At 39.3% G+C, this 26,516-nt stretch overlaps 1 protein-coding gene across 1 annotated transcript; it reads left to right on the top strand.

Moving 5' to 3' along the window:
• The first annotated feature begins 691 nt into the window (after positions 1–691).
• On the top strand, positions 692–26,335 carry klhl24a (kelch-like family member 24a). The gene is made up of 8 exons (XM_042497187.2): positions 692–945; positions 3,011–3,129; positions 3,222–4,066; positions 6,469–6,653; positions 12,592–12,710; positions 19,796–19,984; positions 21,327–21,515; positions 21,611–26,335. The coding sequence occupies exons 2-8, from the start codon at positions 3,055–3,057 to the stop codon at positions 21,809–21,811; spliced, it is 1,803 nt and encodes a 600-aa protein (XP_042353121.1). The 5' UTR covers positions 692–945; positions 3,011–3,054; the 3' UTR covers positions 21,812–26,335.
• Positions 26,336–26,516: the final 181 nt, after the last annotated feature.

Raw genomic sequence — 26,516 nt, 5'->3', positions numbered from 1 at the left:
GTACAAATCTCCCTTGTACTATGCACATGCTTCAAAACAGTGTCAACTGGGAAAGGGCACTTTCAGGGAACTCAGATGGGAGCTCTCAGAAATATTTTGCAACAGGCTTAAGGAAGTTGTGACATCCTTTGTTCCAACTAAGCTCCTCCTTCCTCCTCACCTGGAAAAAAAAAACGTAGCATGCTGTGTTTCATCCTGTTTTCACGTGTCCTTAAGATCACATTACAGCTGTGTAGTTTTAAGCACCCATACACATAGGCAGTTATGTATGTTTTGGTTTGGCATTGAATGTCGATGTAATAACTAATACACGTTCGTGAAGCTGGCATTTTACACATATGGCAAAGTATATTTAATAACGTTTAACTACAGAATTTACGGTTAATGTGGTCGTACAAACTGTCCTCTACGTGGTAACACAACTAATATCGTAAAACGGCTGTTTTTCTGCGCGTATTGCTCAACAGCTGGCACTTCTTGTTGTGAACTTTTCCTCCCCGAAAAGTTTGTTTGCAAACAAAGGACAGCCACGTGGAGAACGAAAGGCACTCGGGAAGTGTCGTTTCTCATCGGGCAAACGGTAAGCGGCAGCAACCAATTGAACTCGATTACCCATGATGCACCAGCAGCACCAGCTGAGTGGGCGCAGTAGGCTGGATTTTTTTTTCTTTTTTTTTGCGGCTGACAAGTATATATGGGTTCTGTGTTTACTGTTAGCTAGTTACAGCTCTTTGTTTTTGTCATCTCTAGAAAGTCAAAATGTCCCGGCTGTGTAACAGCCTACTTTATGTGCCATAACTATCCGAGGGCAGATATTATAAAAGATACTGATAGACGGTTTCAGGATACAGATTTGTTTTCCTCCATACTTTTTTTTTTTTTTTTAAATTTGTTTTGACCACTTGTAACTGAAGAGGAAGCTTCATCTGGAAACGTCTGCGTAAGGTAATAACCTTTATCGATAGCTAAGGATGCTTTTAATGAGGGTACGATTTCTGAATTTAATATTATTTCTCATTTTTTCGTTAAATTAGTCACAATATATTGGGTAAAGTAACGGCTAAGCTAATGTTTTTTTAGTCTGTTGTCAGGGGCTAACGTTTGGCACGAGGCAAGTCTCCTTTGTCTAATTAACCGCCGCACGCTGTTTTCTGCCTTTTTAGTTTCCTGAAAATACGTACAAATAAACACATCTTACATGGCTTAAAAAATAAATAATTAAATAAATACTGGGATATAATGCTATATTTAAACGGTTGAATTTTTAAAATAGCAACAAAACAATTGATGTTTATGATGTATTATTTTCTTATAATCCTCTGTTAAATTACTTTATTTCTAATGCATTACAGGATTGGTTTTTTTTAAGCTAAAGAAAATCTGCTTGATTTCGTATTACGTCTTTTGTTTTCATTTTTAATTATTCTATTATACTCCTTCTAAGTGGGTATTAGTCACAAAGTAAAGATTTTGTGCGTCAGACACCTCTGGCAAAACCTGTCCTCTGGTCTGCATGACTTCAAGGAGGTGTTGATGCATGCAAATAACACACGTGAATAGGTTACTGAGGCTGTTGCCATAGTTAAAAATAACTTGAGATAAATGACCTCACTCAAGGAAAGGCCAGACCTGCTGCCAACTTTAACACAAGCAACATGGCCATAGATATGAGAGTTAAAATTTCAAGGCAATATCTTAAGGAAATTGAGAACTGGCTGTCCTAAGTATATATAGTCTTTGTGGATTTGAACAGCCTCATTGGATACATTTGTATTTGTTTTATTTTGCTATAAGGAGAGGTCTTAAGACTACAGGTTAGACACAAACACAAATTATGACTCAAGGTTATCAGTAGCACTGACTTTGCACTTGTTGCTCAAACAGTGATTATGTGGTGCCTGATAGCATCCCTGCCCCCACTCTTCTTTCAAAACAAACCTGACTCAAATATAGGTTTGCCTTCCTACCATTGCTCAACCTCTCTTCCCCTCTGTCTCTTTGTCATCATCCATCTCATGCAGCTCAATGTGCTGCAGGGCACAACTGTTTCTCAGTAGTGATGATGAGCTGGAGGAGCTGTCACGCAGATGTGTGTGCAGCTCAGATATTTAATTCCTTGAAACCACTTTTCTTAAAGGGCGATTTCAGTACTTGTCAACCTGGAACCCATGTTTTTTTGTGTCTGAGTGGCTAATGGGAACGACAATTTTTGAAACTGGTCCAGTATTGAATGAGAGTGCTGCAGCCAACAGCAACGAGAAACAGGCTGCAATGTAACATTAAGGGACAATTGTGCACCGTCGATGTACCCTGCATCTGCTTAAGTGCTTGTTTAGCCACTGACAGGCTCAGATTGTTATTATAAGTACCTGCCAACATCATAGTAATTAATCTGACAGGGTAGGACCTCTTTGTTTAAAGAGTAATATCCTTTTGTTTAAGTAGAATCAGCATGGAAATCCAACTCTAAGGCCACCAGACTCCATATAAATAAGGAGTAATTTTATAATTGTGAAACACACTTTATCTAAAGTCAACAGAAACAACAAAACCTTAAAATATGTCTTGATTTTCTTTCCACTGTTCCAACATTCTCCATCTCTTTTTTTTTTTTTTTTTTTAAAGAAATTGACCCTTAATTCACTCAGTTCGGAGTGAATATATGCTGGGTATATACACACAAAAACTACTGTTTAAGTAAATGGAGTCTGGTGGGTTTGTTGATAGTTATTTTGAAGAAAAAGAAGAAAAAAATCTTATACCACACTTGCATGATTTCCCCAACTTCCATACACATACTTTGTGGCTTTGCTCTGTGAGTGCTTTGTTTTGCTTGTGGAATGTTTTCAATTTGTACTACAATGATCCAATTAATTTGCTATAATGGATTCATATACTGGCTTTCCCCTCTGACCACATCTGATAGGAGGCCATGATAATTGTATATAGTAATATTTAATGGAAATAAGTGTGGGGTTTTTTTTGTACCAATACTGCTCTCCATTCTCAGGTCATCCTAAAGTTTAGTGAAGGTCTACGGGGAAGGTGGCAGCCATGGTGTTGATTCTGGGCAGAAGGCTGAACAGAGAGGACTCTGGGATCAGAGACTCGCCAGCTGTCAAACGCAAGGTGCTGTCAGACGCTTTCTATCTTTCAGCTTTTGTCTCACAATTCAAAGTCACAAATTATTCAAACTTTGATACATGTTGTTGTCTCTTAAGGTGTTTGAGGTCGACTCCAAAACTTTAGCCAGCCAGGATGTCTTGGACTTCTGTTCTGGCTCATCCCACTCAGAGGGCATCCTGCAGGTATTCAATGAGTTTCGCGACTGCCGCCTGTTCACTGATGTTGTCATCAGCGTACAGGGTCGCGAGTTCCCCTGCCATCGCGCTGTGCTCTCTGCCTGCTCCTCCTACTTCAGAGCCATGTTCTGCAACGATCACCGTGAGAGCCGCGAGATGCTGGTGGAGATCAACGGCATCCTAGCTGAGGCGATGGACTCTTTCCTCACCTATGTTTACACCGGCCGCGCCAAGATCACCACAGAGAATGTCCAGTTCCTCTTTGAGACCTCCAGCCTTTTCCAGATCTACACACTGCGTGATGCCTGTGCCAAGTTCCTGGAAGACCAGCTGGATCCTTGCAACTGCCTGGGTATCCAGCGCTTTGCAGATGCCCATAGTCTGAAGCAGTTAGCCAGTCGCTGTCGCAGTTACGCCCTGGCCAACTTCTCAGAGGTGGCTCAGCATGAGGAGTTCCTTGACCTACGCATAGAAGAGCTAGAAGAGTACACCGGCAGTGATGAGCTGTCTGTTGGTAAGGAGGAGGTGGTGTTTGAGGCGGTGATGAGATGGGTGTACCACAGTATGGAGCACAGAAGGCCGATGCTGAAGGACCTGCTGCACCATGTGCGCCTGCCCCTTCTGCACCCCAACTACTTTGTCCAGACGGTGGAGGGAGACCAGCTCATCCAGAACGCTCCAGAGTGCTACCAGCTCCTCCATGAGGCCAGGCGCTACCACGTGCTTGGAAATGAAATGATGTCACCCAGAACTCGTCCACGCAGGTAACTAAAATGTTGACTGACGAGTTACGAGGAAGGCGACAGATAATTTAGATGTTATCTACAAAAGGAGACAGACAAGGATCTATACATCCATTAATTCTGTCACTACTTCGTGGAAGTAGTATGACTTGCTTGATGTTTGATTTTGATTTTTATTTCGAACATGTAAAAAAAGGAGCTCATACAAATAAGCAGACAGACAGAAAAAAGTAATATTTACAGACAATGAAAAACATAAAGCAAAAGAAACTGTCAAACACTGAATGACTTTGTTTACATATTTGCAAACAGAGTGAGAAGAAGTACAAACTTTTTTAATCCCACCCCTTCTCCATAAGTCATGGATTTATAATGAACCACCTTCCTTACTGATCTCAACCTATATTCTAATTGATTTTCCTAAACTTGTCTAAATATGATTATTTCCTTTTATTTTTTTATACAGTCATTAGTGATATAATATTCTTATCAAAGATATAATTTAATAATTTATATCAATCAAAAATACTAAATAATTTCTTACATTTTTATCATCATCATATTGACCAGTTGTCTTTTTGTATATAAGCATATATAGTACACATTACATATATTGTATATTACATACATACTTGTTAGTTTAAATAAATTCTTACATTATGCTATGGTGCTGTTATATGAGTGATGAGTGAATGATATGTCAACTTTGCCACGCACAACTTATGCTTTAAGTTTAACTTATTGATTTATTTTTTTGACAGCCGTTATGTCTTGTTTGGTTAAAACACCTCTTAACACTGTGATGACAGAAGACAGAGTGAGATAAGCAAACATGTCTTTTCAAGCAATTATTTGATCTTTTATCCCACATTGTACAGCTGGAGGTTACTACTTGTGCATGAACTTGGTGCTCCCTGCAGTATTGTTGTTATGTGAGTGTGCATGTGAGTCTGTGTGAGAGTAAGACAGGGAGTGTTATTGTACTGAACAGACAAGTGTGTCATTGACTAAGCAGTGTTTTGTAGCCCTATTTTGAAATGGAAATGATAATGAGGAAGGCAGGGCATACACAGACCGGTTAGCTGGTTGGAAGAAAAAAAAAATATGATGCAAGAAACAGCAATCATGAAATGTTGGGTCTTGTTGTCATACCAGCAGTGTAACTCACCTTGCTGTTGTGTTCAGGTTCTGGGTGTCAGCGCCTGTTCACTTTTTACCTATTTACCAAATGTTTCCTGCATTTTGTTTTTGTTTGAAGAGGGACCAGTTGGATGTTACAGTGTATTGTTTGAAAGGGACAAAAGTTGGTGTTGAGTGTTGACTGAAACCGTATGAATGAGAGACGAACCGGACCATATGGCAGCCTGCTGCACAACAAACAGTGCAGCTGTCTTTGTGTGTTAGACAACTGACAACAGTGCCAGTTGTCGGTTATTAAGGCTGTGTGACGTGGTATATATCAGGTGTATTGTGTCAGTTGTCAGTATCCAGGCAGATCTGTGCAGATCAGCAAGCCAATCAGGCAGTTAGCCCGCGCTGTCAGCTTTGTTTGCCCTGAGGGCTAAATCTGCTCCTGCACAAAACAGATGCCTGCTTCTCCCATTTCTTTGTCTACAGCAGCAGGTTTTTTTTTTTTTTGGGGAAGCCTCTAGATTATAATTAATCACGTGCAAACACACATTGCGTGTACACACACACACACACACACACACACACACATTGCTAAAACGCTCCTGGGCTAGACTGTCTCATAGAGACATATTATCATGTGACACTCACCTCTGCAGAGATATGTGGGTGAAAGTGCAAAGAAACATGTGTGCCACATGTGCATTTTACAGTGGTATCCGCAATATACTGTCATTTTTTAAAATACAGATAGACCACTGGTAGTCTTCATCTGGTGTCAGTATTTTTAAAACGGAACAATAGAAAAAGAAGCTGCTGTTAATTAGCTCCCCCAAGGAAATGCAGTCATATCTACAGCATCTGTTGAACAGCCAAAGAGGAAAGCTTTGTGATCATGGAAATTCAGCCTAAGTCTAGCCTCAAGTGTGTTTTTGTTGAATTGATTGATACCCTCATTGTAAATTGTACTTTGCCCTCAAGATAAGTGAAGCTGTTCCTGTGGAAACCACCACACTGTTCCTGCCCTGGTACACATTTCTGCCTTCTGTAATTGCAAGTCCCTCATAGTGTTGACATGTATGTTTTTACATCTTCATAACTTTTGTATAGACCTTCAGATATACTGTGTTTTAATGACATGCTCTGCCTATAATCTGTACATTCTTGCCTGGAGCCTCTTAATTCAGACACGCTTGTGATGTGTTTATATTTTGTAATTGCTCCAGCTGTGGTATCATTTCCCTTCCATCTCTAATTTTTCTTTGCCTCTGCCTTGTCTTGCCTTGTCTGTGCAGGTCGACTGGCTACTCTGAGGTGATTGTGGTGGTGGGGGGTTGTGAGAGAGTCGGGGGCTTCAACCTGCCCTACACTGAATGCTATGATCCAGTCACAGGAGAGTGGAAATCACTGGCTAAACTCCCTGAGTTCACCAAATCAGAGTATGCCGTCTGCGCCCTCCGTAATGACATTCTGGTGTCAGGTAAGACCCCGCTACATGTGTTACCATTCAACAGCATCAAGGCTTGAAATAAACACCAGACTAACTGCACTTCAAAGTTATCTACCAAAAGGAACCTATTATAAGCATTTGTAGGTTCATACTTGTATTTGATGTTTCCATTAGAACATGTTTACAAGCTTTGATGGGCAAAAAATACTTAGTTTTCATCATACTGTCTGTGGTTGAACACTTGTATTCACTCTTTTTTTGTGAAGGCTCCGATAAAGGGCCTGTTTCCTTACCCCGATGTTAGCATGAAGCTTCATCTAGCAGTGTAGGCTATGTAATGTAAACCTTTGCAGTAGTGTGTCTGGAGCCGATGCCCATATAAAGAAATCAGCTAGAGTAGAGAAAACATCTAGAGTATTTAGAAACGGTATGAAACTTGAAGTTTTGCTCACAGGGATAACTTCTACATAGGTTCAGCTCATTATTCGAAACTTTCGTCACATTTATAAGGAGAATCCTTCTTTGTATCGCTATATAGAAGAGACTAAATAGAAGAGTATAATGGGCCCTCTCTAACTGTGGTAGATAATGTTGCCAATGCTGAATTTAATACTGAATATTGATAAATCTTTATAAAGTTTTGCAGTTTTCCTAGCAAGTTGTCCTTTATTTTTACTATTCAGAACTCAACATAGAGGCTTTTTTTATTTGATTAAAACCACTCTTAGAAATTACGATGATTTTTTTTCATATTACTCAGTATGATCTTGGTTGTAACAAAGTTCAGTTTTTCTTAATAATAGTAAGATTGTGCCATACCCAAAGAGAAAAAGTCACTAGTGCAGTTTGTAGGGGCATGGTCAGTGTCTTTCTTGGCTCAGCTAGCCAGCAAATCTCCCAGTGGAGTGTCAGGAAGGCCATAGTGGCTGTTTGCCTTGTGTTATTTTTACAGCGATGGCCTGTTTGAGTTGAAGGAAAATATGAGAGTAACATCTGGATGCACACTCCAGGCTCAGTGCTGAAAGGGGCCCTCTTTGGCCAGCTCAGGCCTCTTTCTCTCTCTGTTGGCTAATCATCAGGGTCACAACCTTTTGCATCGATTCAGCAGCTTTCTAGGATCTCCTGTTTGCAACAATCAAACATCCATCTTTTTGATTTTAGATTCCACCAACATGTCGTGATGTGATTAGCTTGGAATAAACCTGAATCTAAGATATTATAACTCTCATTGCTTCCTGGCAAAGCTCCTGCATTTTTGGAACTTAGCATGGGCCAAGTGTGGCGTAAGCCCCCTTTGGTGAAAAAAGATAGATTAAACAAGACAATAGTATTACATTTTACCTCATCTTAGCTGATGAGGTAGTTTCTAAAACTAAACAGTGCTGTGTACAAGATGCACTTCTTTTGGGTTGTTGGATTTAGGGCATGGAGGTTGAGATTTTTTCCTTTCTTTTCCTGAAAATTGTTTCCAAGAATATGCATTGACACAAGTTCAAATATGCCCCCGGGGACTGCTCATGCTTAAACATGCATGATATAAGCTCCCAAACATTACTGGACAAAAACAGCAGTTGAAAGATGAAAAGAAAAGGGGAAAAAAAGAAAAAAAGAGATACAGAGGGAAAAAAGTTCTCCTCTTTAGCAAAGAGTGTGCAGTGTTTTGCTTTTTTTTTATGCTCCCACTGTGCCAAGTCCTCACGTGTTCACTATCAATCTACCCTCAAGCGCTGCTTGGAAAAGTCAACACACCCCTCCCCCCGTCTCTCCGTCTCACACACATATTGCTTTGTAGCATGTTATGATCTTTTTTGCCCCAGTTTCTTTTTTGTTGCCCCATCTGCCATAATACAGTTAATCCCCTGTTCGTGGTGTTATTTTAATCTTGCGCTCTCTCAATTACATTCCCACACATACCTCCATTCAGTCTGTCTGTCTGCCCCTCTCCTCACACTGGGAACTGGTGCAAATACCTTGGAGGGCTTCCAGTCTCTAGCACAGCTGCAGTTAGCTGTGGTCTTAAATAGGATGTTGCTCAAATGTGTATATGAAACCTCTTAGGACAGGGACAGGGACAGGGGGCGCTGACTTTCTCACGTAACAACATTGTTATCAGCCTCTTAGATCCAAAGTGAGCATGCATATTTAACAGAGAAATGCTTTGAGTTCAGAAGTAGAGATGGGAATCGCTGTTTTGCTTCAGTTGAGAACCAGTTCCAAATTGTCTGTACCATCGGAATGGTACATTTCCTATCTTATCAATTACTTTTATCGACGCCAGCATGTTTTTTGGACAGTTTGGCATTTCAAAACAATGTTAAACTCATGCGTCATTGCTGCTGGAAAGTTGTAAGGGGAGAGAGTCATGAAAGAAACAATCCAAAATTTTCTTTCATGAAGAAAAATTACAACAGTGATACTTGTAATGTTTGTAAAATGGTCATTTTGAGGGAGGGCCAACACCAGTGGTATGATGAAACATCTGTCTATGCAACTATACTTTCTGTGGCTTACATTCCAGGGGTGCCATATATTTGACATACAACACACGAGTGCTTCCTAACTGAGCAGCATGTAGGTTACTGAGGGCAAACATTATATGTTATAATAACATCAGCACCACGCAGGCAGGCTGAACAGATTTTTTCTTTGACTTAGAAAACCTAATTGAAAACAAACACTGTACAAATACTCTCTCATTTCATCCACTCAGTGTTTGGACTCAGAGATAATAAAGCCAGTGTGCTGATGCTTAAAACCTGTATAGGCCTGCTATTTTTCACACAGAAAATTGATCAGGAATCAGTAAGTGAATAAATCAACAGGGTTTGTACGAGGTGGTTGCGGTGTTTGCAAGTGCTTGAATTTGTCTTGAATTTGCCTCAGTCATGGATTACACTGAAAATCATTTCAACTCTTGAAAAAGTAGAGTAGAACAGAATGATGAATTATTTTATGAAACTTATTAAATCAGTGTTTTAAACCTTTTTGTCCTGAACAATGCTTGCATGCCTGAATAATTAACCAGTTATTGATGAGTTAATTTTAGGTCCTGGTAGCATGTTTGCTCCATTTATGACTTTCCACAATTCTCTTGCAACAGACGGTTGTGGAATAAACAATATAACTCCTGAAAATACTAAGTAAGTACTTAAAAGTTCTTGAATTTGACTTGCCCCTGTCTGTGCGAACACTGAATAAAGACTTGGACCAATAAGCAGAATCTACAATGAAACTGGAGTCAGTTAAATCTTATCGGTTCCCATCTCTGTTCAGGAGTATTTCAGATGAGAGATCTCAATTATGTTCTGATCTCGAAAGATATACCACGTCTTGTTTAAATGTGGTTGTCTTTGCTTCACATTTGGACAGTGTCTTATTATAAGGAGTAAGTCATGTGTGTTTGCCTCATGCATAACAAAGAAGGGCACGTCATAGTAGCAAGTAGCCTGACTTCTTCAGATGCCTTCTCAGACAACAGGAATGTCACAACACACTGAACTAGATCATTTGCATTTAGCAATGAGACTGCATATAACTGTAAACATACGTAACCCTCAGAAATCTGTCACATAAATCATATAGGGACCTCTAAAAGTCACTGCCTCTTGTTCCTTAAGAACAGTGATTAGCAGCAGTGGACCCACCACCCCCTTGAGAGCCAGTAGGACTATAGTTTTTGGTGAGCAAAGACCGTCTTCTGAAGGTAGTAGTTCTTTTAACAAGCTTTCTAGGTTTGCGAGGCTCCGTTTGAAGTGGTTCGTCCTCTATCAACGTGTCTTCTTAATGCAAATCTTTAAAAACGGAAGCCTGAGGCAGGGCAGGAGACTGTCTGGCTCTTTCACTATCCAGCAGATTATCGAGCAGACACATGCTGCGACTAACTCCCTCCCCATGTCTCCTTTTGTGCTGCAGTATGATTTAAAACGACAGAGCATTAATTAGCTTACATTACCTGTCTATGGCCATTGCTGTTTAAATAGATGGCCTTTCAAGGAGGTGTTTTTTTTCTTTTGTCAGGATGAAACACATGCCTACCCACCTGTCCATCAGCTCGCTTACAATAGACAAAAAACTCCTGCTTTGTTTGCATGTGAGGAGACCTAGACACCTTTGTTTACACTGGCAGCTTTTCTTTATGCCTTTTACCATTGCTCCATAACCACCCACATGGTCCCTGTACAAAGAAACACCCAATGGCAGTTTGCAGACATTACCACAACAACTTGAGAAATTGTTTTATTTCAGTTTCAGGAGATTAGCATGCATTAATGCCTGTTGTTAGGAAGGAAACTGCTCTCCTCTGAAGGGATAAGTGTGGAGGCAGCAGTGTACTCATTCATTTTATTTTGTGTATTTTACTACTGATATCACCACCATGTGATCAATTTAAGGCTCAGTGTGAAATAACACATATTGTCACTGACTGTTTATGTACTTTTGTACTGTTGGTATCTATGCGACATCCGTCCTTCAAGATATACTGTACTTCTCCTAAACTTATTGTTGGATAAACGCCAGTAGAAAACTGCTACTGGACACAATAGCAATGCAGTGGTCACAAAATTCACCACGTTTTTTAAATGGCTTTTAGATAATATTATATTTCTTCTCTTTAAACTCTAGTCTGAAACATTTTTTGTAGATTTTGATCTCTTAACCTACATTTCATCACAAATTTATCTGTAATCCATGCTAAAAAGTTAGCCTGTACCACTTATTGTGTTACTGAAAGATCAGTTTGGATTTTCCCTCAGTCTGTGGAGGATCAGCAGACAGGTGCTTGTGTGTGTGTTTGGTGTTGGTGGTGGGGTTATTGCGAGAGAAAGAAGGCACATGTCAGGACTTGTTAGAATACATGTCTGGGTCACACTTTAGCCTGGTGGGTGCTTGTAATAATTCTCTAAATTCCTAAAGTACATGTTTGCCCAGAGACAACCGGAGTCAGTCATACTGTAGTAGTAGAAGTCATGCTGTAGCTCTGTTAGCTGCAAAAGACTCTCACTATGGCGTGTTTGGTTGACAAGAATTATTTAAGAATGAAAGTTGATGGTTATTCCCCACCTTTGCATACATAACGAAACATTATACGTGTGTTTGTGAATGTGTATCTTTAAATAGCTAACCTGCTTTATGTTTGATTATGTGTGTGTGAGGGAAAACCTTTTATTCGCTGAGTGAACTCTCAAGACCTAGCTCAAGTCAAAGTCAGATAAGACACTAATTATTCTTCAGGAGATAAAGCATTACTTTTACATCAACACACCATCCAAAGCTGGCTGCTCACCAGTAGCTCAGTATATTTATAAACTTCTCATTTATATCAGATCAACTGGGTCACAAATGATGAAGCAATGGCTAATTTGTGTAATGCTAAATGTGAAAATGATCTTAAAGGCATACTTTACTCCCCAACTTATAATTTTTATATCAATTACTCACCCCATCATACACTGAATTTGGGTTTAAAACTTTGTTTTTCGGTGAGTGAAGTTTTGATGAATTAAAGTCATAGGGGGCCCTTTTTAACAACAGCAAAACTATATCAAAACATCCATTTAAAAACTCTCACACACCTTGCGCAGAGTAATCCAAGTCTCATTTGTCAAGCCAAATGCTCAGTACTTCCCAAACACATGCATTTTCACGAAAGTGTTACTATTGAAAACACTTCTACATAATCAGTCTCATGCACGGACAAGTCGTGTGCCAGCACTGTTTATGCTGGCGTGATGTTATAGTTTTTCTGTTGTTAAACGCAACCCCATTTTACTCATCAAGAATTTTCTCCATTTTTGGATTCTTTATTCACTGTTGAAGCATGTGAGAAAAAAGTTTGGTTCACATATTCAGTATAACACAGGGGGAATAATTAATATACAAATGATCATTTGGGGAGTGAGGTATTCCTTTAACTACTGTCTTGAATATTAACTGTTGTCTGGCGTGGTTGTCTTTTGGTTCTTTTTAGGTGGTCGTATCAACAGCAGGGACGTGTGGATGTATAACTCCCAGCTCAACCTGTGGATCAGAGTGGCTTCTCTCAACAAGGGCCGCTGGAGACACAAGATGGGCGTCCTACTGGGCAAGGTAAGGAGGGGGAGCAGGATTCATGCATCTGTATTGTGCATGGTTTCCCCACCACGTATGCTTTGGATGTAGAAGTTGATTTATAGTTCAGTGTTGGATTTCACACGTTGATAGCAGCTTCACAACTTTAGACAGCTGTGTCTTATATTATTGTAGCCTCTCGTATACCACAGAGTAATAACATTCTTTATTTACTATATGATATAGTGCAACTATGGCACCATGCTCTCAAAATATCACAAAATATGAGGATGAATAAGTGATATCAAAATACACCCCAGCTAGCCATTTACCATTTAAGTGGTGTCCATAAGGTATGTTGTGGCCACCTTAGCATGGACACATGGTTACATTTTTAAAAAAGTAGAATCATAGTAACTACGGTGGAGCTACAGAGGTTACATGCATGGCTCTGTTGCTGCGGCGTTACCCCCAAAAGGGCTGTGAATTAGCAAGAATCTGTGAAAACAATTTATGGCACATTTCTATATTGTGTTAGGCAAGCAAGCTGATACATTCCAATGTTTTTTAATCCTAGAAAAACCCATAAAGAACCCACTGACAAATGCATAAAATCAGAGTTAAAAAGGTTAATTTTCCATGCAATCAGCACAGTGGGATCTGCATTTTTATTTATCTGTCTCTGCAACACACAAGCGATATGTTACATTGAAGTAGAAGAGTCAAATGGCTGAAAATAGATTACAACACTGCCATTTAGTCATCTGGGGGGTTTAAACATAGCACAAAATGAATCACTGCCACGAATCTTTGCATGTAAACTATTAATTAAAAACCAAAACAGTGTTTTGAAAATGAAAAAAGGATCATAAAACATAAAACAATATCACGATACTCAAGTATATTCATGTTTTTATACATCCCCATTCCTAATAAAATAGTGGCGTACTTTTAATAATGCCACTGTTTGGTTTCTCAGTAAAATCTGATTGTGTACTGATTGTGTACCTATTGTGTACTAAAATTTAAGCCATGTGTGCTTCACAGGAAGAGGACAATGTCTTTATTACCTGATTGACTTGATTTACCCGAGGTAAAGCATGAGGAAGTGGACATTTGCAAAACAAGAACTTTCATGGAATAGCCAGCTGGAAAGCTCCCAAGTAGCTTTTTGAGTTTTTGTCACATACCTTTCACAGTTATATGTCTCATCCCCCTGTTGCATGCACTCTGCAGACTTGAAGGATTTTTTTAAACACATAAGGGGCTTTGCATACTTAATGATGACTGACATTGTGTATCTAGTCTTAACTTAGACATAAGTGACTCATCGGCAGTTGCAGAAACATTCACATTTGATTATTTCCTTGTTTCTGCTTATCATTATTCCTCTGTGTTGGTGTATGTGGACACATTGTGACAACGAGCAATATTCTATCATTTCTGTGTATGACGCATCCGTTTGTTGCCTCAGGGTTTGTAAACGACTGGTGCCAGCTCTTCTCACACATCCTGGATACGTAAGAGCAGATTCAATAGCAAGAAGGAAGTTTGCCTTATTTAAAACCACCATAAAAACAAGTTCCTTAGATACTGGAGTAGTGCAGCTGTTTCACCTATTAGATACCCCACAAATGGAAATAAAGAACAGATTCAGATTTAGACAACTTTTTTATCCTAGAAGGGCAGTTCAGTTTTACAATCTACCCCGACTGCACACAAACTCACAGACAGAAGCAAGCAGCAATCAAATGTCAGAGAGATCAATACATGGGCAAAGATGCACACTGGCACCTCATGTGGTCCCGTGCATACTGACTCAAAGGAGGATCATGCAGAATAATTAAAAACTCCCAACAAACATCATCATGTAGTTACTCCTGCAAATTTGCTTCTCTGTTATATCTCTTGTGGTAATTTCATATCCTCGTTTGACTGTTTTTTATTTACACATAATGTGAAGGACAATGGCCTAAAATCCTTCCAGGAAAAACTTACTTTCCTCAGGCAGCATATTACAGGACATAACTAAAGTTACAGCTCATTTTCAATTATATGTCAGATAACCTTAGCCACCTAAACTATATCTCAACTGTCAGATTAAAAACAGAGATCTGACACCAATATGGTTCTGTTATTTGAGTAAATTTATTTTGTCTTCATGTGGCCTGATCATTAATCCTCGATTGCCGCTTTCACTCTTGAGCTGTTACTATTTATGGTCTCTAGTACAAGGCCAGGTGGACATTCCTGTTTGAGGGCGGTGGGAGTTTATTGAACGTTTGCCAGCACCTCACACTTCCAAGTTAAGCTTAGGCCACTTGCGTGTATCATGTTCTATGTGTGTCTGCATAATCACATAGGCTTGTAGTGGCCATACATAGCTGTGAGATTCCCAATGAGTCTGTAAACGCACACTGGGTTTGCATACGTAGGCATAATTGAGCACACTTACTCTGTAAATATATACCGTAAGAGGCTGTTTAAGGTCATGTGGCACTCTACATCCTGTTTACAAGAGGAAACTCTGTCATTAGATAAAATAACTATTTTCCTAACCTGAGAAATGTTTGTAACCACAATCGCATGTATGACAATTGCATGTGTACCCTTCTTATCCTTTGTACCCCATGAAAGGTTTCTGAACTGTTATTATCTGTCATTACTGTTGCGTAAAGATGGCCATTGATAGTCTTTGTTGAAAGCAGGCAGAGCATAAAGAGACTCCCGCTAAGACACCACTCACAAACTCACGTGTTTGTTTCAGTCTTTATGTGCACAAGTATGCACGCTTGTATACACACACAAAGAGCATTGACACAAGTCTTGGAAAGCTTTGGGCTAGAAAAGCACTTTTTTTAACTTTATTTACTTTGTCAGTAAAGGCCCCTGACTCAGAAGGGGGCTCCTGTCATCTGCAGAAAATCTGCAGACATACTTTTTTCTTTTTTTTTTTTGGAGCTCTGCTTGTGGGCAGTCTGTATCAGATTTTCTATGACTTGCAAACAACACCCAAAATGCTTAGTTGCCTTGCCACAGAAACAATAAACACATGTGCAGTGTGTTCAAACTACACACAGGTCCTCCACAACAGTGAGGTAATCAGCTGGAAGGGTCACACGCTGGCTATAAAAGTCAGTAATTAACTCCAAAGTGAGTCATGTATCAAGTTAAAAACAAGACTAACCCAAATGGCTGTCGTTGAACTTGACTCTTAAAGTTATAGAAAATGAAAGGCAGTCTAAACTTGGCAATCTGCAGCTGATGTAATGCTATCATGCAAAATTGAGTTAATGCTAAAAATAACACGGCATATTTCTTTTCAGTGTCATATCTATTTCTATACATGCGTCTAAAGCCTGCAACTTAGACATAAACCCTTTAGAACCTGGATCGACATCAGTCTTGTTTTGCTGCGTTCAGACACCTTTTACAATCTATTTAAAACTTGGAACCTTACAAAACGTTTAATTTCCTTTGAAAACATGGGGAAAAGGCTATGAGTAGCTTAGCATGAAATGTCTGGCAAATTGCAAAAAAACTGATTAAAGGTCACAAAAAATGACCTGGCAATTACCTTTGGGAAAATTGTTAGATATTATCAAAAGAAAGGGAGGTGAATGTCCAGAAGACTTTATTTATATTTTTTATTATTGTATATTGAAAAAATTATGTTATTTTACTTTATTTTATTTAAGGTATTTTTCTCTCACGTAAATTCATGTAATCCTAAAACTTTTTACTAATTTCTTGCCAACTCTTTGGCCATGTCTTGTAAAGGTGCTCCTTGCCTTCTTCCCATGTTTTAGAAAGAAATCAAGCCATTTTGCTTGGGTTTCAAAGGGTTAAACTAGCAGGACATTACACACAACGTACAAGAGGCAGAGTTTCTTTGTTGAAAAACACATTCCTCTGAGATGTTAAATCCCAGGAGAGGCTCTTGTCTGCCACCACTTCCTGTATCTGTCACACACATGTGGTTTCATCCGCTCCTTTGTCCTCCCCATCTCATATTTCTTCTTCCCTTTTATTTTACAACGATTTTCACCTCAACATCACCTCATCATGTGCCAATCTTAATTTCTCTGATACTTCTTTGTTTTATCATTTATCCTCAGAACTCTGCTGTCCGTGGTAGTTATCCCATTTCATTTCCTCGTATCTTTTCACAGATTGGTCAGGGATGCTTTTGGTTATGTTTTCATTCCAGGCTGTGACTACCCTCTTATCAAAAACATACAGAATCTGTCTCTGTAGGATGTATCTGTTGTTGTTGTTTTTTTTTTCATTTTTCTTCAGAATTCAGTTCCCCCTCCTCCTGAGTTTGCACCCAGTCATTTCCTCATTCTGTCTGTAATTTCCCCTTTTGATGTGCAGCTTATGCTCCACTTGCATGGAGAAACACAGCTGAGTGTTGTAAACAAGCCTGTACAACAGCATGTATGCAAGTTCGTGCAAAGGGCCTCAACACTAACTTCCACTAACTCAAAATCTGCATATTCAGTTGGCCAATATATCTTCTCACTTGCACATATAAGAACACCTACATTTGTCTTACCTTCCTTTTCCTACATCTATTCACTTAATCAACCCTATGTCTGAACTTCTGAAGGGACATGAATACAGGAACACTCACACTTCTCATCTCAGTGTCCTGTTGGACTGATCTTGTTTCCATAGTAGAATCAAAAATAGGTCACCACTTGTTTTCCTCTCACTGTTGTGGCTGCACTTGGTGACGGCTGTTCTCATCTATCACGTTTCTCTTTTTTTGTCTCTCTCTCTCTGTCAGTCTGTCTTTATCTTTCTCTCTGTGGCGTTTCCCCCCTGAAGTCCTCTTTGTTTCTCTTGTGGTCACTACTTCTCACCTCTCTGCATGTTGACAGTTAATCAATCAGCTGTTGCCAGTGTCTGAACGTGGTCATAAAATAAGCAGTGAATGTGCTTGTTCAGTGCTTAGCAAACGTGTTCTCAGTGAGTCATGAATCATGTTTGGCTTAGTGCTTATGTGATAGCCACAAAGCTTGAGTCATATAGAGTGTGTGCTACCATTATCGAGCTAATGTGGAATGTGCCCATACTGATGCACTTACACTTTCACACTGTATCCAAACCATATGGAGTGTTTTATCGAGCAATGGCGGAGTGGTGAGGGCGAAAAGAAAAGTGTGAGCCCTCCCAACCCCATCTCTCCAAACAAACTAGTGTCTGGATATCCTCAGTGGTGTGTTAAAGGGTCAGTTCACCCAAGTCAAGTTTCTCGTTTACCTTTAGTGTCCCCATTACACTGAGAAATCAACAGACCTAAACAGTTTCCATAGGTGCTCTTCCAATTCACAGTAAGGTCTGGGGAATATCCAAAATAACCAGTGTGTTGTTTATTGAGAAGGAAGAAATCTCCAGACCTGAGCAAATAAAACCCATGTGTCTTAAAATTACATGAAATCATCCTGTTCCTGAACTGCGGTCAATCTGTCAAACTCTGCAGCGCTGATCAAATATGAAACAAAGTTGTGTTATGCATTATCTATTTCTTGCCACAAATGTTTTCTGAAACATATTTTAGTGTACTGTTTATCTGTAAAAGGAGTGTAAAAGTTTGCTTCAGAGGATGGGCAGTGCTTTGTCTGTTTTCAACATGGGAGCAAGGTCATAAAATATATCTTTTATGACTAAACAGTACACAAAAATATATTTTGAAAACATTTGAGGTAAAAAAAATTGTCAATACAATTATTAATATTTGATCAGTGCTGCCTAGTTTGACAGGTTGACCACAGTTCATGTTTTTAGTGGCTTGTTTGAACAACAACTCAACTTATTGGTGTCAAAATATTTAAGCTAGGCTGTGAAGTATCAAAGGAAAGAAATATTAAATACTTACAGTATGTGCTGGTTTACAGACTGCATGTTTATACATTTTAAACGATTAATGTGTCCTTCAAGTGCAACCGACTCTTGAAAATACCATCAGATGCACCAAGAGTGGGCAAAGGAACATGACTTTTTTTCACAGATTATCTATGTATCTGTGCTGTGTGGATAAAATGACAGTTTCAGCAAATATCACAAAAAGTTATTTTTTTATAAAAGTTACCTACTGCAGCTTTAAATTAGCTTTAACTTACACACCATCTCCATTTCTGGCAACAAATACCTGCATTTAACATTTGCTATTAACTGTATCAACACAGAGCATAATAATACATAAACACATTTAAGTTGGTCTACTTAGTCTTTGAATTATATTATGGCAGCTGCCCTCCAACAAATGTTGCCTTCTTTTGCCTGTTGTTGTCATTGAAATCACACTAATATAGAAACACCAGAGACTGTTATCTTGAACCACCACCTCAGATGTTAAGATAAAGAGTGTGGGGTTTTTATCTTTGCATCAACTTGGCAGTTAAAAAGGCGGCAGTGCTTTAAATTAGTCCAGGTGCAGAATGCAAATAACAATGTGCTCCATCCACTTCTGCCTTTTTGTTCCCTCCATTTTTCTTTGTCTCTTTGTGTCTCTCCACCCCCCTCTCTCTCTTTCCTCTGCACTTGTTTATGCTTGAGATTTTTTTGGAGAGACAGGAACAGCCCGAAGGTCTTCTGTTGCATAAGGCCAGGCTGTTGATGAGCAGTGCTAAGCTTATAATCAGTAATGTATTCTTGACACGGGATCTCCTTTCAGTTATTGAGGAAGTAGAAGTTAATATGAATCTCTACCTGCCACCCCACCCCCCCCAGCAGCATTAAAACAGCATTTAATCAGCCATCTTGGAAGTCAAATCCACTGACTGATTATATAATTTTGAATTTTAAGTCATACTTAGCAGCTAGGACTGAGACAACGGCGCTTGTTCCCAGTCGCAGTACGTCATCCTTCATCTGTACCTGATAGACTGGTTCTCTAAGTGCTGACATACAAACTGTTGTTTATACTCATGAACTGGTAAGTTTAAGTACAAAAATCGCTCTTTTAGTGAATGTATGTGTATGTAAATTAATATCATACTTAAACACAACTCATAAGTTCCCTAACTCTCATTTTCATAATCTAACTCTTTGTAAAAAGCTTGTGGCTCTAAAGTGCAACTCCTCTAATCCAAATATGTTTGTGTGTCTGCCCTCAGGTCTATGCTGTAGGTGGCTACGATGGGCAGAGCCGCCTGAGCAGTGTGGAGTGTTACGACTCCTTCTCCAACCGCTGGACAGAGGTGGCTCCCATGAAAGAGGCGGTCAGCTCTCCGGCCGTGGCCAGCTGTGCTGGCAAACTCTTTGTCATAGGAGGAGGGCCCGACGACGACACCTGTTCAGATAAGGTGGGAAACAGATGTGTGCTCCCCCATCCACACACTTAAAGCACACTGTGATGACAGCTGAGGTGGTTTTTGTCTTGGATAACTAGTTTTCAGTTATTATACCTTAGAAATAAAAGGGAGTTTTACTAGATGTTTTTAGTAGGCTGTCTGAACAACAACTCAACTTGTTGGCAAAATATTTAAATTAGGCTTTGAAATGTCACAGGAAAGAAATATTGAATATGTACTGTATGTGCTTGTTTACAGACTGCATGTTTATATATTTTTAATGATTGATGAACACTGATATGATACTTAAGCTCCTCTCTACTTGAAACTAAAGGAACAAAGTAACCCTAGTCAACTGTTACAGCCTACCACTGAAAGATAAAACTTTCCTTGATAAAATAAAACATCCTGAGTCACCAATAACAGGTGACTGAACATATGTGGCCTCTGGCCTTTTACACCAGGTCAGTCTGGTTCATCCTGATTAAGCTTGTTGTACTGCTTCAGTTGTATCCTGATCATGGTGTCCATGCCTATTTTTAATTGTGCAGTATTTCAGGTTTGATTGATGATAATGAGTCACTGATGGAAACTCATTTACTTAATGAGATGATAGTGACATGCCGTGGCATGACGATGATGTAAATAGGGAATGAATCAGGAAAGAGAAAAACACAGAAGGATAGGACAGACCAGTGAGATAATGTGTCAGCTGTCAGGATGTGCGAGCAGTGCAACTGTATAATAGTGTGTTTAGATCAAGAATGATATGCTACCTAGGGATGGTTTCATCATGTTTTGAGTGACAGTTGCTGCTGGTAATAAACGGAAGACATCAGCATTCACAGGAGTAGAAACATTTTTTTCCTCCAAGAAATAGCTGGTTTGTTTATGTCTGTGCTGGCTAGAAAACATGCATCCACAGGCAAAAGCAGTCTGATAGGAGTTTACACAACATGGCTGATTATTTGTTCCTTGCTCTTTGTGGCCGGAAGGGACTGGAGTTCATGCTCCCTTCAGTTCCTTCAAGCTACTTATCTCTGGAGTCTCCAAACAGCGTCATTCACATCGATCCTAAAGGTCCTGGAGTGTGTTGTTCACTATAGCTGGAGTCAGAGACAACACTGTTTGAATTGGAAGGAGGATATTTTAAAGAGATGTGGGTGAGAAAATGCTTGGATTGTATGCAAAACCACATCGAGTCAAACTCAAGTCAGCCCACAGAGCAGACAGCCAGTCAAACCACAGATATTTCCTTTTTTTTAAAACTATTTTCCCACCAGATGGAGTCTTTTCTCTTCTCTCTTGTAACCACAATAAAACACAACTAACCACATGTAACTGTTTGTTGCAGGTTCAGTGCTATGATCCAGAGACAGACTCCTGGTTACTGCGAGCCAACATCCCCATCGCTAAGCGCTGTATCACAGCAGTGTCCCTCAACAACCTGATCTACGTGTGCGGTGGTCTCACCAAGTCCATATTCTGCTACGACCCAGCAGAGGACTACTGGATACATGTGGTTCACACCTTCAACAAACAGGTAATTAAATGCAGATGCTGAGCACTCGAGGAACAAACTCTCTGACTTCAAGAATCCTCTGAAGCTGCAACCCCTTGATTTCTTTCTTCCTGCAGGAGAGCTGTGGCATGTCAGTGTGCAATGGGAAGATCTTCATCCTCGGCGGCAGAGGCGAAAACGGTGAAGCGACAGACACCATCCTGTGTTACGACCCGGCGACGGGCATCATCACAGGAGTGGCAGCCATGCCACGGCCAATCTCCTACCACGGCTGCGTCACCATCCACCGCTACAATGACAAGTACCACAGGCCCTGACCATAAGCAAGCACACGCACGCAAGCACACACACACACACACACACACACACAAGAACTTAAACTCTTTGAAACGTAAGCTCTTCAAGTTTACCCCATGCACAACACAAACACAATCACACATTTCTTTTTTACCCACAGTGCCGTTGAGCTAATTTATTTTCTCACAGCATCATGTAGCAATACTCACTGTGGTGCTGTGAATCTTTTGCTGTTATAACCCCTCTGTGGAAACGCTCAGTGGTTGAAAATACTGATGACTTCTCTGTAACCTGAGCTAATGTGGAGTCAAATTAATGTGGCAGATGTGCCTTGCATTAGTAATAACTGCACAAAGTTGGGAAGTAATGGATCAGATACAAAATTAGAAAGAAACGTATTTTAATAACAGATTACCTGTCGAAAAAATAAATAGATAGACAGTAAAAAAATAAAAGTATAAATTAGAATTCGAGATTTATTTGTAACCTTAGGACCAGATATCTTTGGTAACATATTCAAAACTCAGTGTTCCCTTAGTTATATTTTCACAGAGCTTTCAACCATATGTCATCACCTGACCTTAGCACGGTACTTATGTCTTGAAGAAACTCTTGGGCAAACCAAAATAAAAACTCTGTAAAAACAGGCTCCATATGCACCGACCTCAAAGAACACAAAAGAGCTTCATCATTGATTGGCATATTATATATCAAAAAGATATGATGCCATTTCGAACAGCTGACAAACCTGGCTTTTACTTTGTTTTTCACTAAAAAGGATATTCACCAAAAAAAAGATACATGCCCTATCAGTGAAGCAATAAAGATATTTGTGTCTTTATTAAATGTAAGGTAGATTGATTCCAGCATGTTTTAATGTCACTTTAAGTTTTAGTTTTAAGCACATTCTAATCAATATGGTGATATCGTAAACTGCAATTATTTTGGTCAGTATAATTATGACATTAAAATGTTATTGTTAAATTTTTATTGCTCCATGACTTTTCTTGACCAAGTTCGAATTTACTGAAGTAAGCCATGGCATATGGTTAAAAACGTAGTTAAGAGCTAAGTAAGTAAATGTTAGTTCAGGATAATTGACTAATTGATAATTGATCATTTTTCAAGGAAAATTTAACACCAAAGTGTCTAAATGATAATGTTTAAATTGTCTGCGTACTTAATTAAATGTTTTATGGACTTAATACTAACTAAAAGGTCTAAAACTCCCAACAGTGGCAATGAGTTTTCAGAAGTGGTTTTGTTATGGTACTGATTACAAGCAGGTAATAAGTTTGAAAGTCTGCCTCCCAACACTGCGCTTTTATTACTGTGCAAAGTCACCTTCCCCTGAGATCTAGATTGCTGATGAGCTGAAATGAACTCAGATTGTGCTGATGAACAAAAACAAAGCCTTCAGGCATAAAATTGAAAAACAACCATAAAAAAAACAAAAAAAGAAAGAGCCCAAATGATCTGCCAGCAGAAGAAAGATGTAAAAGAAAAAATGAGCAGCCAGGTCAGATTTCTACCCACTGCACTCCATGCAGATATATACAGACAGTACAGCACGGTGCCATTAAAGAGCAATAAAAAGCACTGTCCTCCATTTTTAAACTCTTTTTCTTGATACTAAAAAGACCTCATAAAAATGTGGTAGACAGTCAGCCAGCTGCTCTCCGCAATATCAGTGGTCATAAGTACAAGTTGTTCTCACCCGTTGACTCACAGCGGAGTTATGAGAGGAGATTAAAAAAAAACGGAGGTTGTGCCAAAATGGCTTTGCCCTCTTTGTTTCCCTTTTCTTTCACATCCCTTCACTTGTCACCCAGTTTCACTTCCCATGTGCATTACCCTTTTCCATCCCCCAGCTGTTCCATCACCTCACATTTTGATATCTCCTGTAAAGCATTATTTTGCTCCATTTTAATTATTATTACACTCATTACTGACATTTTATTTTTTATTTTTTTAAGTTATACTTGTTTGTCTTTTTTTTATAATTGGATGTTTACTGTATTATAAGTAGCTTTAGTGTGTCTATTTCATATCAATGTTAGTTCATTGGTGTACTGGGCTTGCGGGTGGTTTTGTAGATGTGAGAAGCCTTTGTGGATCAAACTCGAAGACTGCTCTGAATAAGTGGTGTGCATGTTGGGTGTGTATGTACAGTGTGTGACTTTTACGACTCGGTCTGGATGTGTTGGAGCCAAGGAGGTTTATCAAGGAGTTCTACAGCGTAAGCATTGCACGACTGCTAGCTTCTGTTAACAGAAGTTTTCACACTGATGGTGGCACCTCTCACCTGTGCACTTACTCGGGGTAACCGTAGATACCTCCAGGTGTGTTTGTATGTATGTGTGTTTACTGGTCTGCTATGGTTGTGTGTGTAGCAGTGCTACACCTCACACAGGGGGTGGGGTTAAAGAAACAGTTCAGCCCACAAATAAAAATACATATTTTTCCTCTTACCTGTAATGCTATTTATCAGTCTAGTTAAACATATCAGTTGAAGAGATGTCTGCCGTCTCTTGAATATAATGGAGCTCTATGGCACTCAGCTTGTGGCACTCAAAGTGCCAAAATAAAACAACTGATAAACTCAACAGCAATGTTTCTTTCCGGAAAACATGACCCAGTTACTCAAGAAAATCCACAGACTTTGAAGTGGGCAGTTTCATGTAGGAACTATTTTCTTGCTACCAAATTACACCTGCCAGCTATCACTGCGCAGACACAAGCGCGCCTCTACTCACAGTCATGCACTTATGCTTTCTTGTGCTTTGATACAGTTGATTTTGCTTTTTGCAAAAAAAAGTTCCTATATGAAGCTGCTCACAACAAGGTCTGTAGATTATCTTGAGTAACGAAGTCATGGTTTCTGGAAAGAGAAACTGATGTCGCATTTTTGTATTTTTGTCATTTTGAGCACCACAAGCCAAGTGCCTTGTAGTTCCACTATATTCAATAGACGGCAGACCTCTCTACGGCCGATATCTCCGACAATCGACAATTCACACCAAAACAATCTAGACTGATAAACGGCACTACAGGTGAGAGGAAAAAGTATATATTTTTGATTTTCAGCATGAACTGATCCTTTAACAGTTCTGAATGACAAGATTTTAAATGATGTGGCTCATGGTCAGTAAAAGTCACCTTTTACTACAGTCAGCATTGATAGACTAGAGATATTGCTGTGAATATAACTTTAATATGTTTTCTTTGTTTAACTCGTATTTAAATGTATCTTTTTCTTGGCTGCATATTGTGTTTTTCTCTAACTGAGAGCCCCAATTGTGCACTTTGACAGAATCCTGTTAAATGTAGAATTAAATGACGGTGATTTTCTTTCCTTTTTTTTTTTTTTTTTTTTTTTACTGTATCAGTAAATGTTCTTTGCTTTCATGTGACGTATGGAAGAGACTGTAAATGGGCCTGGAAGCTCCTCTTGTTGGCCGCTACCTGCCATGGCTCTGATATTCTAACAAAAACAGCAAAAACGGCTACAAGAGAGCAATGACAAAGAGTGAGTAAGAGAGTTTTGGCTTTCAATTTTATGTTGAAATGTTGGGGATTAGTGAATTTGCATTTCTGTTACTGTCTAACAACGTGTGACTTCATACATAGACGGAAGCTCGATCTCTGCTCTGTTTATGCTGTCAGTCACGATAACAAAAACAGGTGGGGGGTTTCGGCTTAAACCATCCTCCAGGCGTTTTCTCTGAAAGACGAGTCCAGTGTCAGGTCTTAAACATCCAGGAAACATCCTCAGGCCCACCCACACTCCTTAACATAAGTAGCATACTTAGGGTAACTCAGGAGGCCAACAAGAGGAGACTCGGGCAAGAATGTGGAAAAGCAAACGAGCTGGCGGGAGTTAGATAAATAGTGAAATAGAGAGAATTTGAGTGTGTGTGCGTCTGTGATTTCACTGAGTATTTACTCAAAACATTGTCCTGTTCTGTTGATTCATGATTTTTATTATTAGTTATGTAGAGGCCCTTCATACTTGGTTTGCTTTGATACGATTATTCATTGTTTTTGTCTGATGATTTTTTTCTTTTGAGCGTTGTGGTGAGTTGTCGGACCGTTTGAGATATTTTGACTCCCACATGCAAATGGCATACCTTAAATCAAACCCTGAAGAGCTTTGTGCTAAAAGTTGATTGGTGCATTTGATACGATTGCAGATGGAAACCGAAATGGATTAGACTCTATCCCAAAAGTGACTTTTTCAAAAAATGCCAATGGGTTAATTGCGCTTGCATGCAAGTCAGGGGCTTTAATGTGTTAACTGCAGAATGCTGCCCTATGTGCCTTTTAATAAAAGAATGAGTGACGAGTGGGGAATTAAAGTGTATGATTTTGATATAAACCTTTCTTATTGTATGTATGATGTGATATTTTTAACACCACTTTCTCCTCAGATGCTCTGTGTCTAACGGTGAGAAAGTTTGGTTTTTGTAAACTGCAGTATGTTGAAATGTTAATGGTTGACTTGTCTAAGAGAAACATCAATAAAGTTTTTCTTTCCGTACCAACACTTGGGACCTGTCTTGTAAAAAAAAAAATGTTTAAGAATAAAATAATGTGGACAAATATAGAAGAGACTTAAATATAGAGGCTTAAAGAGAAGTGTTTTTTGAACCATAATAATGTTCCAGAAGAAACCTAAAATACGAGTATGAACCTGAAAGTGAGCATACGGGACCTTTAAAATAA

This window comes from Plectropomus leopardus, chromosome 12 (genome assembly GCF_026936395.1).
Source record: "Plectropomus leopardus strain MGB_pleo_1.0 chromosome 12, ASM2693639v1, whole genome shotgun sequence".
NCBI classification, from domain to species: Eukaryota; Metazoa; Chordata; class Actinopteri; order Perciformes; family Serranidae; genus Plectropomus; species Plectropomus leopardus.
This window is presented reverse-complemented; position numbering and strand designations above follow the sequence as displayed.

Bases quoted from the DNA above. Each gene is read 5' to 3' on its own strand.
- klhl24a (XM_042497187.2), top strand. From the start codon at position 3,055: ATGGTGTTGATTCTGGGCAGAAGGCTGAACAGAGAGGACTCTGGGATC. The intron at 3,130-3,221 runs GTGCTGTCAGAC...TTGTCTCTTAAG, and splicing joins CGCCAGCTGTCAAACGCAAG to GTGTTTGAGGTCGACTCCAA. The intron at 19,985-21,326 runs GTGGGAAACAGA...TGTTTGTTGCAG, and splicing joins ACGACACCTGTTCAGATAAG to GTTCAGTGCTATGATCCAGA.